Here is a 15,454-nt window from a genome sequence, read left to right on the forward strand (position 1 = left end):
AAAGGGTAAATTCTATCTGTTCATTCCTGTGTATCCTACTGGATATCAGAATAAATGGTACAAAACCGGGCAAAGCTAGAGGCAGACTAAACATAAGAAGCAAATGTGAACTTAAACAGGCACTGGATCTCTGGAGAGGGTCACGTACTTAGGGAACTGGCCTGCATAATCCTTCTTGAAATTTTCATTACGCAGTACTACATATGCTCCACTCCACTCTGCGCCCTGATCGAAGGCCCTCATTACCCAGACTGACCGATTAGTTCATCCAGGGCTTTTACCATTAAGAAGAAATCTACAAACTCCCTAACCAACAACATTTACATTTATACAGATATTGCATTTTAAGTAACCAAAGTGGTGGCATAGTGTTGCTGGTGCCAGTGTTGGATGTCTCCCTCTGTCAGCTCAGAAACAGCACAACTAATGCAAAGCTGAACTTCATCACCCAATTTTCTTTGTGGTTGTTGGGAAACTGATTTTAGACTTTCTACACAGATGCCCAAGTCAGTGGTTGTGCAAACTTTTAAAAGAAGTGATGGTGGCACCTGCACACTGCCCAGGCACGCCTTCCTCTGTTTACACCCTCTCCAGTGTGCTTGCGCTGCTTCATTAATGTAACTCGGACTACGCGGTTTAGGGAAAAGGACACAAAACATACCCAAGTATGTGTAGTAGAAACACAGTTTTTGTCTGGATAATTTCAATCTGAGGAAGTTAAACTGTAGGTGGAGAAACCATAGATAGAGAACTTAAATTGTATATCTAGGAAATATGTGAAATTTAATGTTGCAAGAACCAAATGTAGTCAGGAGCATCGCCGGTCTTGCTCATGGGCTGCCTTGCTTACAACGTCTGCACTCTGCTATCTGAAGCACATCCCTCAGCTGCAGCAGAATGTACCAGCTGACATGAGCCCCGGCAGGCGGGGGGAGATTATAAAGGTTGGGTACTAGGAACACATACCTTTCTCTAGGCAGCTGGTGGTTGGGATTGTGGCGGCAGCGCACGCTGAGGCCAAAGAGCTTGCGGGCGGTGCGCTGGATCTTCTGCCTCTGCGCCTCAGTGGCACTCTGCAGGAGCTTGTAGCGGCTCTGCAGGTCCCAGTCATTGCCCCAGTGCTGGTGGATGCTGCCAATAGTCAGGAAGTGGTTGCTTGGGAGACGCTTCATAAATGACTTAAATTCATCTGACAAGAGACAAGAGCCAGGAGAGAAGGGGTAAGCATTACAGACACCACCCAAAGTCCTGTCTTCAAGTTTAGTTCTCTCCTTCCCCCTAGTATTTGCTGCTCTCTTTCTAACAGTCTTGACATGGAAGCAACCTAAATGTTCTTCGACCAACAAAGGGAATAAAAAAAAATGTGGTACATAAACACCATAGAACGCTGCTCTACAAAGAAACAAAATTATAACACTTGCTGGCAAATGGATGGAGCTAAAACAGATCATATCCAGTGAAGTAACCCAGACCCAGAGAGACAAATCTCACATATTCCATCCATAGGAAGCTCCTAGCTCTAAGTATTCAGATATAAATATAGACCTTATTCATTCATCTTTAAGGAAACTGGTCCTTGCAACAGAAGGAGATCATTGCAGAATAACAAAAACAATCAGAATACAGAGTTGTGGAGCTCAGTCCCAGTGGACACATGTACACAACCACTCCCACGTCTAAGGCTCAAGGAACACTGAAGTGTGGCCACAAAGAATCTTAGAGCCAGAATGCCACAGAGTTTGTTGTAGAGTGTGCCTCCTAGAAATGGCTGAAGTCATACCTACAGAGTCTAAGTACTACGACTACCTAAATATTAGCCAAACAACACTAGACATAGGAAAGTGGACAGGGAAAAGACTAAAGATCTCAACCACACCCACAAAACTACATGCAACAAAGGCATGCTGAGAGTGGCAGAAATCGTCTTCCCCAGGAAAGAGCACACCAGTTAGTTTTTGGTCCATCCTGTATTCCATTCTGATGCTTAGCTCCATCTGCCAATGAAAGATTGTGCAATTTGACTTAGGCCAGTATAAACTGCACAGTCTTCTGTGCTGCTGACATTGTACCTCCATTGAAGGGTACATGTAGGAGGTTTAAGTTTAAGTCTTTCTAAACTTCCAGCTTTGGAATACCAGGTTACACTACATCCCCTTTGTATGCACACATAACCGTGCCTTTGAATCAAATTACTATTCTCAAGTTAAAAATGGAGAAGCTTTTTAGCCAAAATACATAGAAAATCAGTATTACGTGATTTCATAGAATTGTGACCAAAAAGAAACATGAAGAAAATAGTGTTAATACATCCCAGTCAGATATTGTTGCCTGCTAAGTGAATGAATTCACTTGCCTTCTTTCTCTGTGAAATTCAGGACTCTAGAAGACCTAGAGTGGTGTTAAAACCATATTAGCACCCAAGTGGATCTTTTTCTTTGATATAATTTGTAGGTTTAATGGAGGACTGAAGGAAGCATAAGTCTGCATGCATGATCCAAATGTTATTTGAAGTTCTAGTTGTCGACTATGTAATACCTTCTCCTGTGCCGGGAAACCACAATTTAAGAAATGGTAAGAGGTCCCCTTTGTACAAGTTTCAGCCGTAGTTCCTAGTATTTGGGTTTTTGAGCACCATCTCAGGCTACAATTTGACTTAGCCTAAGATATCACCTCGCTTAGCTTTTCTGATCTACATATACATTAGGAAAACTAAAGCCCAGAGTGACAAAGTTATTTTTCTAAAAATAACATAGCCAAAGAGCCTCAAGTAGAAAGCCTGAACTACGCTTATATATTTTGACACTTTCTCAGTCACACCATCCTTCCTCATGTCTTCCTCAACTTCTGGGAAAATGAAACAAAGTATGGGTCATTTTGAAAGTGAAAGCTGAAAAACCTTAGATACCTGGTCAGGCTGCTTCTCACTCGGGGCGGGGGGGGGGGGAGGAGGTAATCAAACAGCCAGCCATTGAGTTCATGTCAGAGACAGCCCCTGCTCCCCTTATTAGGGAGCCCATTTGGAGACTAGGCTAGGGTAAGTAGGAGGGGAGGAGGTCCTCCACTATCAGTGGACTGGAGAATGGCCATGGGAGGAGATGAGGGAGGGAGAGAGGGCGGAATTGGGAGGGGACAAAGGTGGGGCTACAGCTGGGATACAAAGTGAATAAATTGTAATGAATAAAAATTATATTAAAAAACCTTAGATACAGCTGAAGAGTTTTTTCATGCTATAAAAAAATGCAAGGAAATTCCAGACCTATGCATACATTCAGGTTATTTATATAAGGACTACTTGCATGGATTGCAACAGAAACCAAACCTCATCCTAAGCACCTAGAACTCATGAGTAATCTTCACAGCAGAACTGAGTTACATAGCCATAGCACCCCAACTCTACAGAATAGAGCACAAAAAAGGTAGTGACCTAACAAAAGATCAATGGCCAGTAACTGGTAAAATTAAGGCTTCAGCCTTGCTCCAGAAAATATACCACTCAAAGTATCATACTTCCTCGTAACACACAGGTGACAACTTTGAGGCTTGCCATATTGAGGGGGAAAAAAACCCACAACTTTCTAAAAATATGTTTTGAACAATACATTTAGTAACTTTGTGATAGATAGTCAAATATACAAGAATTCAAATACCATATTGACAACAGAAGAATTCTGAGACCCACATCAATACATCTGTCAACTTGGTATATCAGTATCTAATCCAAATGCATGAACTGTTAAGCCATCAAAGAAGCCATGGTCATTATTATCTTCTTCCAGAGATGAGGCATTACTACTAAGGGCTAGAACAAACTGGAGGAAACTTGTTTCAATAGGTGGATTTTTCTTAAATTGAGAAGCTATTTCAGAGGGATATGTGCAAGAGAGCCATGTAAGTACAGCTTATAAGGAGAAAGAGCAAGGCAGACCATTTACAGTTTTCTTATTCTGCAATATCTCATGTTCTGTCCCATTGCTCACCCACTCACAGTGGCTTCCTTTTGAAATTAGAGTTCCTTATTACGGATGCAGACAGCCCGCATTTCCTTTGGAATTTTAGTAATTAGCAGCATTTCTTTGCAAAAGGAGCCTATCAAGTCTATTTTGTTTGTTTGAGGGCAAGGATCACCATAATACCCTTTTATCATGACCTCTCTGCTTTATAGATCCAAGAATTTGAAAGAGACTAATGGATACAGCTCATAAGGCATCCACAGTAGCTCCATTCAAGCTGTGTGACCCTGAAAAAGCAGAACCTGATGGATCCTATGCTGGCAAAGCTGGGACTTCAAGTTCACGGCAATGAGCCACACGTTACCTCCTGTGAGTCTCTGTTTTCGCTTGTGATAAACAATGGCCCTGGGGTAAGATTTTGTTTGATCAAAGGGTTTTATGGCTAAAGACTTAAATACATTCAAATATTCAAAACACAAACATGACCTCTCATTTATCAGATGAAGGAGCTCAGGCCTACAGCGTTGAGTAGAATTAATAAACTGAAAGACTGCTGTGAGAACTGGGTTTGGAGTCAGGGATTCATTACCACAGCTGTCATTTACAGTGTGTGACCTCAGGGAAGACTGTGAGTCTTGGTGTCCTCCCTGCTCCCTGAAAAGGCACACTCCACTCGGTTTCATGTAGTTGTAACAGAGAGAAGAGTATGTAAAGGTGTTTTGCAAACTGCAATGTTTCTTTGATGAGCTTATTCATTTAACAGATTTCAGTAAAAGCACATATTATAACCTTACCATATCTTGTGAAGAATTCTTGGAATTCTTAAGGACTCTTAAACTTACACAGCCTAACACTGACTATATTGTTTTGATTTTAAACTTATTTGAGTATTCTAGATCAGCTAAACATTAGATAATCATAATATTATCTAATCTGCATCTCTTGGCGAAGGTCCTGGACATCGTCTCAGCCCCTTTTCTGTTAAACTCACTAAGACAACTAGTATCTAGCTCTTGCAATTTCCCTTCTAAATATGTCCACCTTTCTGTACATTTATTCTTGTGCTCCCTAAACTGTACTGGGGTCATAACTTTTAGACAGCCTATGAACTCCCTCCCTGAAGCACAGAAGGACAAAGCAACTAATTATTATTATTATTAGTAGTAGTAGTATTAACAGGGCTATCCCTGACTTTGCTGGTCAGCTGCCATTTGTGCCAGCTGCTTCCCACTCTTACTCATGGACAGTTGAAATGTCATAATCATTTACATCTCTTACATAGTTACACAATAATTTCTGACAGAAATGAAAACTTCAAGAAGGCAAAGATCTAACTTTAGACTTTACCCCCATCGTGACCTTGGATAACTGACTTTCTCTCCCTTGTAGCTCATTATTCTGAACAAGGAAATGCAGGAAATAGCTAAATTACCAGAAAAGAAACTCTCGGTTTTAATTGTGTAATCTTTGAGTATGCATTCATTGTGTAGCACTATAGACACACAATACACACACAGAACACACAAGTACATATGTATGTGACTGTACATCACGGATTGACATATATACACAGCTCTGAGTGATTATTCACTAATTCAGACTTCTACACATTTATGAACATTTACACTTCACACAGAAGCAGAGATGCAGGAATCAATTCAATACCCTCTGACTCTCCACTCTGCAGAGGTCTGTTCTCAGACTTACCTGGTCATGAGTGCCACAGAGATGATACATCATACAAGCATATTGCCTTATGATACCCACGTTCCATTGTAGGGAGAGTGAATGTGTGACTGCTCTATGAGAGATACTACACCCGACCCTGAACCCTCTAGGGTGACCAAGTGCCGTTATTCTATCTCCCCCTCACAGCAGTCTTAACTGCATTTAGGCGATGTCATTTTCTAGACTTGGCCATAGGTATGTATGCTAGCAGTCTGTGTACCTGAATTCTCCAGGTCATTGTAAGCTTCAGTCCATGCCTTGGCCATGTTAGCCAGTGTGAACTCCATGATCTGGATGTCGGTGATGGGGCAGTTGCACTGTGGGAACTCCTCAGCACACTGGCAGCGACACTGGCTGTTCTGACACACGTACTCTCCCTCGCCATTACACATGATGTAGCTCAAGGCCGACTGAACAAACTTCTCTTGCAGATACTGCGGGAAGATTATCTGAAGACCTGGGTAGGAATAGCAAGAAGGGAGAATCAGAAAGGATAAAAAGGTGTTTTATTAACAGCCTCCACAGGTGACAAGAACTTTACAGGTGACACTGTAAAGTTTCTTCCTGTGAATTGGAATAAAAATATTTCCGAGCCTACTTAGGTATAGATGAGCCATAGCCAGTGGGCCTTCAGTTATATCACTTATGATTCAACATCTTAGGACATGACCTTGGCCTTTTTGGAAATGGAAACACTGCTCTGCTATATTAGTAATAAGACTAGAGATGCTCTAATGTATACTTTTTCTATTTGGGGAGAAAACCCTTATTGAATGAATAACATTATTGTTTATCTTTCTTATATCCTTCATTTATTTTCCTTTTCTTTACTGAAATATTTATGAGCTCTATTTATGAAGAACATGCCCTGAGCTAGCCACTAGTTCTATAGAGAGTTTTTTTTTTTTTTAGTTCGTTTTTTTTCTTTCTTCTCTTCTTTTTGTTTTTGTGAAAGGATCTCTCTCGACAACCTTGGCTGTACTGAAACTCACTATGTAAATCACAATGGCCTCAAATTCAAACTCATGGAAATCTGAGTGCCTCTGCTTCCAAAGTGCTAGATTTAATGATGTATGCCACCATGTCCAGCAGAAATTTTTAATAAAGCTTATTTGCAATCTAATCAACAGGAATATATGTGGGCACATGTCTCCCTATGATGGCTTACAGTTCCAAAGCAGAAACAAGCACAGGAAAAAGTCAGGTATTAATAAGCCAGAAGCTAATTGTTTTGGATAGCAAGGACAGCTTTCTACAAGAGCAAGAATTTGGGCTTACTGGAAAAGTACATAGAATAAAACAACTGTTAAAGGATAACAGAATGAGCAAAGATAGAATAAGTGAGTCTGGGAGGTCAACCTGCATGGTATAACTCGGGAGAAAATGGGTATGATATGATAGAAAAACTGACTCTGAGAGCTGCTGTGGCCAGAGGCAGGAAGAAATTTTTTTTTAAATTTTTTATTTAACTTTTATTAATTACACTTTATTCATTTTGTATCCCCCCCATAAGCCCCTCCCTCATCCCCTCTTGATCCCACCTTCCCTCCCCTTTCTGCATGCATGCCCCTACCCAAGTCCACTAATAGGGGAGGTCTTCCTCTCCTTCTTTCTGATCTTAGTCTATCAGTTCTCATCAGAAGTGGCTGCATTGTTATCTTCTGTGGCCTGGTAAGGCTGCTCCCCCCTCAGGGGGAGGTGATCAAAGAGCAGGCCAATCAGATTATGTCAGAGGCAGTCCCTCTTCCCATTACTATGTAACCCACTTGGACACTGAACTGCCATGGGCTACATTTATTGCAGACCACAGGTCATGTGTTAACCATGTAGATCAGTGAATAGGATGAGAATGATATAATTAAAAGAAAACATTGAATAAAAGTGTGTGTTATAAAACTAATACATTGGTGAAAAAGAGCATCACAGACAATAATTTTATCCTATTTCCTCTTAAAATGAAAACACAAAGGCACAATAAGGCAAAGTGGCTAACCCATGGGTAAAGGATAAGAACCCTTGGCTACATCTTATGATCTTCTCTATATTTGAGTAATCAGAGTCTTAATCTTTAGAGTGCAAGATGGAGTGGCTTTACATGGACAAAATCAGTAAGCTGGTACCTAGAAACATCAACCAAGTGGATGCTTCCCCCTATGATGATCAAACAGAAAGGCAATTTAACACAAACAGTTCATGTCCAGGACAGTCCTCTTCTTGTTTCTCAGGCTGCTAACAGTTTTAGCTGCCAGCATACGCAGAAGTAACAGTTTCATCTCCCATGTTGTGAAAATAGGACTACATTCTCACTCACATTATTATTTCTTTCTCACTTATGCTTCAGGATTAGTCTTCAATCCTGGTCACTCTAGATATGCTGAATAACTTGGGGCATTTGTTTTATTTTCTTTTTAATTTATGTTTTCAGATATGTTTATAGACTTGTCTTTTTCCTCAGATTATATATAATGTATATGATTATTATGGTTGTATGTACAATGACTCTGACTCTCTGTTTTGGTTCCATCTGGTTTTTATGTGAAAACAACACAGAATTTGCCGAACGTTCTAAGAGAAAGAGACCTGGGTGAATTTCAACATGTTTATGGCATGAAGCCACAGTCACATAAAGACCTGGCCATGGCTACCACTGGGTTAAATGCCAAAATCATCTCAATAAACTTCTTTATCCTCTCTCTAAAGCTCCACTTTTTCTTATGCTCAAATGAAGATACTTGCAGGTGCTCATTATACCTAGAGGAACAAAGTAAAGGTGCTGGTAGTTCATGTGAAATAGTTACACACACACACACACACACACACACACACACACACACAGACCCTGGTTTATCAATTTCAATTTGGGTTTACTTACTTATAAATAGGTAAATGAAGACTTATTTTTGTATGTATATCTACACACACACACACACACACACACACACACACACATATATATATATACACACACACATATGCATATGTAGGCATGTATTTCACAATATGTGTGTGGGAGTGGAAGAACAACTTGCATAGTTGATTATGTCTTTCTGTAGTAAGGGTTTCAGGGGTTGAACTCAGGTTATCAATCCTAAGAGCAAGCACCTTAACCCCCAGAGCCATTTTGCCAGCACAGCTTCTATTTTCTTTCTTTCTTTCTTTCTTTCTTTCTTTCTTTCTTTCTTTCTTTCTTTCTTTCTTTCTTTCTTTCTTTCTTTTTTGATGGGCAGAAGGCACAGTGCTTTTATTTGGCAATCAATCCCAGCAGTAATGCTATCCAGTCACTAGCTGCTCCTCTGAGTCACTGCCCTTCCCAACTACCACTTTTTTTTAAGTTATTAAAAAACAAAATAAACTCCAAAGTACTTCTCTCTTGAACCCCAAAGCAAAAGATACAGAGAACAGGAAGTTAATCAACACTAGATTTGTGACACAGATTTAAATTATTTCTTTCCTAAGTTGTGACATGGGCATCTTTACGTTATTTTAAGGTAGACGGAGATGAACGTCTCTCCTTGAACTTCCTCTTAAATGAAGCAAAGCATCTAGAGGAATTAACTAGTAACATAGAAGACAATGCAAAGGAAACGGACGCAGTGAAGGATGAATACACAGAAACACCAAGCATGATTGTCTGTGAAGAAAAACTACTGGTGAGGAAGATGACGGTGGTGCTGCCATTGTCCTTCTTGTGATGACATTCCTAAAGGTTCAATTCAAACTTCAGCATAAAGAGAAAAATAGCTGCAGGTACATTCCAAAGTGATTCTTTATCATCTGCACAGCTCGCACAAGGAAGCGGTTTAGATTCTCTGCCTGCTGAAGCAGAGGAGTGTTTAGTACTGTGGGCATGACATTTCTGAGAAGACTTTCTGAGAAAGCTGTGAGGCTGGACAGAGGTTTGCTGTGAAATTGGATAATCTTTTTACCACTGAGCAAGGCGTCCAAATGAGATCCAGTGATCAGGTACAAAGGTTCTGTCCGCAAATATGGTGATATGGACACCAACGGCTGGGAAACACAAATCAGCTATGAAGTACTTTCCAAAGCAACTTGCAGTTCTTTAGAGTGTGCATTATTGAGCTACTTCGTTTATGTCACCATTTTCTCCTCCAAAGCAAAATTTATTTTTAGCTGATCCCTATAGGCAACTGTGTCTATGGATTGGGGTTACATTTCAGTTGCTTAAAAGAACTCTACAGACTATACCCTCAGTCCTATTTTTTCAGACAACTCATCACTTTATTTTTCCCTTTTGTAGGGGATAGGATATTCTATTCTTGGTCCTAGTCCAAAAGGAATTTGGGGAGAGCATTTTTAGAAAATTGCATCAAATCATGTCTTTGTTTGGAAAGGATACAAAAGGCAGTATTACCTAGCCCATTTAATGCAACTAAAAACAGATAAAAATTTAGGGTTGGGGGTTTTCTCAGAGCAGCTGAAACAGAACACTGGCTGCTCTTTAAAAATGGAAACTCAGAACATGCCGAGCTGTCTCAGAGGCAGAATCCCCTGGGCAAATTTCAAAAGAGAATAATGAAGACATAGCAATTAAAAAGCACTTTTCTGCAAAATGTCATTACTGTTTAAAGTTACACAACCATTTCTACGGCAGCGGAGGTTCACACAGCAGTCACAGCCAGAGTCGTCTCCCGGTGACCTGTGTCCAACAAAGAGAGCCATTGCTGACCCCCTAGATTGGCGCCTGAGCCCTGCTAGCTTCAATGGGAGTCATAAATAATTTGGAGGGGGATTTGGCCTGTGGAAGCACTTTTTGAAAGATATACAGCTGCCGGCTGGGATGGAATATTCTATACCCACCGTTCCCAATACATCCCCTCTCCAACACACACACACACACACACACACACACACACACAAAGTGAGAGAGGGCAGAAGGAGGGGAAAGTGGGGGACTGAGAAAATGAAAGAAAAAAAGGCCACTTTTTATTGCCAAGCATGTAAATTTTGCCTCACAAATTCAGAAAGGCAGTGGCAAAATGTTAGATTTGAATACCACCTTGCCCACGCAGAACATATGGAATATGTTCCTTCAACCTCATTAGTTTTTTGTTTTTTTTCCCCCAAGTCTGGCTGTGCTCTGAAGGGCAATGTTATCAAGTGCCATCAGGAAGGTAAAGGGAAACACCCAGGAAGATCTCTTGCTTTTCCTGACACTAACCTCATCCTTCTCAGTTGCAAGCACCCTACCCTCAAGCTTATCACCTACATACATCCCATAATGCGTTTCATATTTTCAAGGACTTTGATAAAATTTCTTAATTATTTTGCTGCAGCATGCCATATTTCTATGTCTTTGTCACTTCTTCATCTTCCCAGACTCTTGTCTTTATAAATGCCATACGATGCACATTGCTCTTTGGAGGGATAGGGTCCTTCCAGTGTGTCACCTGTCTTATAGTCTTTGCTCTTACCCCATTGTCTAAAATGACCTTTTCTTGGTCTTAGCCTGTCTCCCTTGCCCCAACTTATAGACCTTCCCACACTATTGGAGTTCAAATGCTTCTCTTGTTTTCCCTGTTAGGATTAAAGTTTGACTTACATTATCTTATTAATTTGTTCCATCTCGCTAATTAAAAGGCTCATTTTGGAAGAAAGGGGTCTATATGTACCCAACAGATCTGCAAGTTAAGCCAAGCTCAGTTCAGGCTCCTGGTACTCATAGGTTCTATTCTTCATCCTACCAAAAAGGTGGCTGATCTATTTGTCTTTGGGGACACAAAAATGCAAAGTTAAGTGAACTCCCCAAAGCCCCACAATTAAAATAACAGAATCATAATAATTTAAATATGAGTATTTTGGGACATTCTAAAATCCTTTGGGTTTTTTTTTTTTTTTTTTTTTGCCTCTCTTGTCAAAAAGGAACTAATGAAGGTGCAACCTGAATGTTCTACCATAGACCCAGTCTGAAGAGCAACCTGGCAGTATATTAGCCTCTCTGAAATGTAATTTTTTATTGTGGTTTTCTAGTTCTAAATAGTTAGGTTAAAAAAAAAAACAAAAAAACCCTGAACATCATAGAATTCACAATGTGAGTGTTCTGATCCAAAAGGTCATGTTTCCCCAAATTTATTTGTTGATCCCCCAACTTCTCTTGCTGATGTTAGGGAGGTTAAGGTTAGAAGGTCAAGAAGATGATGGTACTCTCTCTCTCTCACTGTGTTCACACCAAGGAAATGTCCCATGGTTACTCCATAACAAGGCAGTCATCTGAAAATGAGAGATCTGATCCTCACTAGATCTTGTGGCATCCTGATTCTGGACCTCACAGTGCTGAGACTGTGACAAACAGATCTTTTTTGAATGAACTAGCCAACCTCCAACATCTGGTGTAGCTCAACTTTCTATGCAATTGTCATAATTAAGTGTGCAGCAAGTGTTAGTCTTCCTTCATTCATCGCAACTCAAGGTATGAACCACTACCCAAGCCAAATTAGAGCGCCCCATGGGAAATCTCTAATGTTGGAAAGACAGGGGTTTAAGATATCCACAAGAAGAGTAGTCTAAAATGTAGAAACAGGATGTGCATAGGCCTCAGGGTCCACCTGAAGACCAAGCTATTCCTTACATCACTTTCTGATTAACAGTAATTTTTTTTTCTTTATTGTTCATTTCCTCAAAAGTCCCTAGAGGAGAAAATGTTCTTGTGTCTTAGACACAAACTGAAAGTGGGAATGGCACCAATGAGAGATCTGAGTTCATCAGAGTCAAAGCAATTCTTAAAATCAACAGTGGAGAAGAGCCTGGTCCTCACAAATTAGGATTCTGGGACACAGAAAAATAAATGGAGATCACAGATTTGTGGAGGTTCAGACCTTAAGAAGAATTTGAGAGTGTTCTGAGAATCTGTATCAGATCCCATAAGAACAGCAACCTCAGAGCTGGTATTGTTCCATCAATCAGGAACCTGATTCAGATGACCATGCTCGGGGCGGGGGAATAGGGACATCTAATTTCTGTTCTGGAAATAAGACCAAACAGCTGCAGTTTCACTAAAGACATAACAAATATAGTCCAGCTGTCACTTCTGATTCCAGACTTGTGTTTGCAGGTTTCTGATACGAACTCTTAGCCCCACCCTCTTTTTTAAAAAGGTAGTAAGTATGTGTGACTGGATGTATGTACTTGCACTCCATGCTTGCAGGAGTCTGTAGAGTTCAGAAGAGCTATAGACAGCTGTGAGCTCCCATGCGGTTGCTGTGAATCAAACACGAGTCTTCTGGCAGCAATAAACAATAAGCAACTTCAAGGGCAGTAATCGTTCTTAACTGCTGAGCCATTTCTCTAGCCTCTCGAGCGGGTTTTAAAGCCAAGAGCATTATCTGAACTGACAAAGAAGACTAGCTGTAAATGCCACCACATAGGGCAGAGATGGATCAAACACAGGTCAATGTATAAATACTTGGGATGATTCTGTCTTATTTGAGACCCTATCATGAGTTGGTATATCTTACATTTGCTTTATTTTATTCTGTAACCTAATTACCTAAGCCAGTCTACTTTTGAGTGAGTGACATTTCTCTTTTCTGATCCATCTCACTTGCTATTAAATTCATGATCTCTTACAGTGCCAAGAGAAAAAGGAAAAAAATAGGTTCTATTTTGGTTGCATATAAATATTTTTCTTTTCCGTCCTTGCATCAAATGTGACCCCTGTGGTTATCTCTGAGCCCTATAGGAATTCCAGATGTTGTCTTATACATGCTAAGTTCTGCCTGTCAAATCCTATCCATTTTTGAAATGCACAAAGTGGGACAAACAACAAGGACAGCACCTTCTGCAAAACACTAGCCTGATCCCCTTCCCTGTGAAAGCCTGGGGATTTCATATTGGCAGATAAAGGACTTTATGGCTTACACAGCCATGCTGAACTCCAGTGTAATGAAGGCATGCAGGTCAATTACCCATCTGTTTGTGTTTCTATTGCTGTGAATTACAGTATCCATTGCTGACAGCTCATTGGAGTGGAATAAAAATAAGACAATAATTCACCAAGTGAAACTGTGCAGAAAGGGCGAAAAGGCTATGATCTCATTCAGAAGTTCAGCCCTGTCTCTGTGATGGGTCATTTACACTCTGGGAAATGGAGAAAGGCAGTTACCTGGGGGAGGAAAGACTACGTTCTGCCTCCTTCAATGTAAGAATTAGGACATGCCACCTCCTGGCAAGAGTAATGTTTTATGTGTGTGATGACCATCATCTGGGCTGCAGGATCTTTGGGATACAGACTTTGATTTCTTAGGTGAAAAATAAAGGTAAATTATAGGGCAATATGACAAAATCATTTTACTTTCAGGACTTTGGAAGAATGCACCAGATTTCCTTGATAGTAAAAACCAAAACGTTTGAGCTTTTGAAGTATAGAAGCAATGTTGAATGATAACATGGTAGGAAATATTTAATCTAATGATAAGATCCAAATTCCATGTCATAAACACAGTTATCGCATACATTTAGTAGGCTGTGTTTTCTTTAACTCATGTTGTACCCTTCCCTATAAAGTCCTTGCATTCCAACTTCTGAACCGAGACATATTCATATGGTATGGTTTTGCAAGTTCAAAGTGATACGCCAATTCTAAAATAAGACAATAAGAACCAACTTGGGAATGGATTACTTACTCTTTTCACAAGACAAAGAGTGTTCTACATAGAAGCACCAGAGGAAAGAGGTCCTATTAAGCTATGAGCCCTGGGTATCAATCATAAAGTAAGAAAGAAGCACTCTGGGAAATCATTACAAATCATTGAGATTAACAATTTTATTGACACCATATAAGGTAGCCCATACTGACACACATAGGTGTTAGCATACCAGTAGGTCAAGCAAAAACCCAGCTTATTTTATAATCACTACTGCAAGATAGTATGCATGGAAGAGTTTTGTTGCTGCAATTCAGGCCACGTACCGTAGCCTAAAAGAGTTTCTGCCTAGATCTCAAAAAAAAAAAAAAAAAAAAATTGCAACTTTCTGTATGAGATGAACATTAAGATTTGCTCCAACTTCAAAGGTTTTAGTTTGCATTTCTTCTTTTATTTTGCAAATTGTATCATGGACTATATCCCAGCAGAACTCTAGGATCTGTAGGCAAAGGACAAGAATCACTGCCTTTGTTCTTTGGGAACTAATCTTCAGTAAAGAAGATAGTCAAAGATGAATAAATAAAAATACAAAAAAAAATTGACAAAATAATTTGGAGAAAGCACAATTCTAAATGGCTATTTCGACTTTCTGAAAAATAGTCAACACAAAATCACCAAGGATCAAAAGACCAATAAATTTTTAATTCAATTTTATAAAATTTCAACATGAAAATATATATATTAGTATATATAGTAAGAAGAGATTTATTAAATTTAAATAGAGGCTTATTTACAAAATCCATGAAAAACTAAATGTGATCCCCAAAAAGGTATTGATGTTTCATGTTTGGATTAATGAATGTCTCCAAGTTCTTCTTTTACCCATTCCTTCTTCTTTGCTACAACCGTCCTTTGAACAGATCAAGTTACTTTCTCTTCAGCTTTTACCTCCAGATTTTATTAATTAAATGATCTTGTAGAAACTAAAAAGGCTTAAGTTCCCAGGTCATTACTTCCTCTTCAAAGATTCCTTTGTATGGCTGACATAAAAATGAAATGAACTGCTTTGACAGTCTGCACGGCAGAGGCTTTCAGAGGCCCTCTGTGGCAGGTTCCAAGGTTGTTTCCTGTTTTCTTCTTCTGGCTTTCAGAGGCCCTCTGTAGCAGGTTCCTAGG

At 39.8% G+C, this 15,454-nt stretch overlaps 1 protein-coding gene across 1 annotated transcript in view; it reads right to left on the reverse strand.

Annotated features, from left to right (window-relative positions):
• Positions 1-15,454, reverse strand: part of Brinp1 (BMP/retinoic acid inducible neural specific 1) — a 200,087-nt gene that overhangs the window by 32,590 nt on the left and 152,043 nt on the right. The window contains exons 6-7 of the mRNA XM_055611726.1: positions 5,899-6,135; positions 967-1,189 (exon numbers count right to left, since the gene is read on the reverse strand). Of these exons, the coding sequence (XP_055467701.1) occupies positions 967-1,189; positions 5,899-6,135 (460 nt within the window). The remainder of the gene's footprint in view (positions 1-966; positions 1,190-5,898; positions 6,136-15,454) is intronic.

Source organism: Psammomys obesus, unplaced genomic scaffold (genome assembly GCF_907164565.1).
Source record: "Psammomys obesus unplaced genomic scaffold, mPsaObe1.curated_primary_1811, whole genome shotgun sequence".
NCBI lineage: Eukaryota > Metazoa > Chordata > Mammalia > Rodentia > Muridae > Psammomys > Psammomys obesus.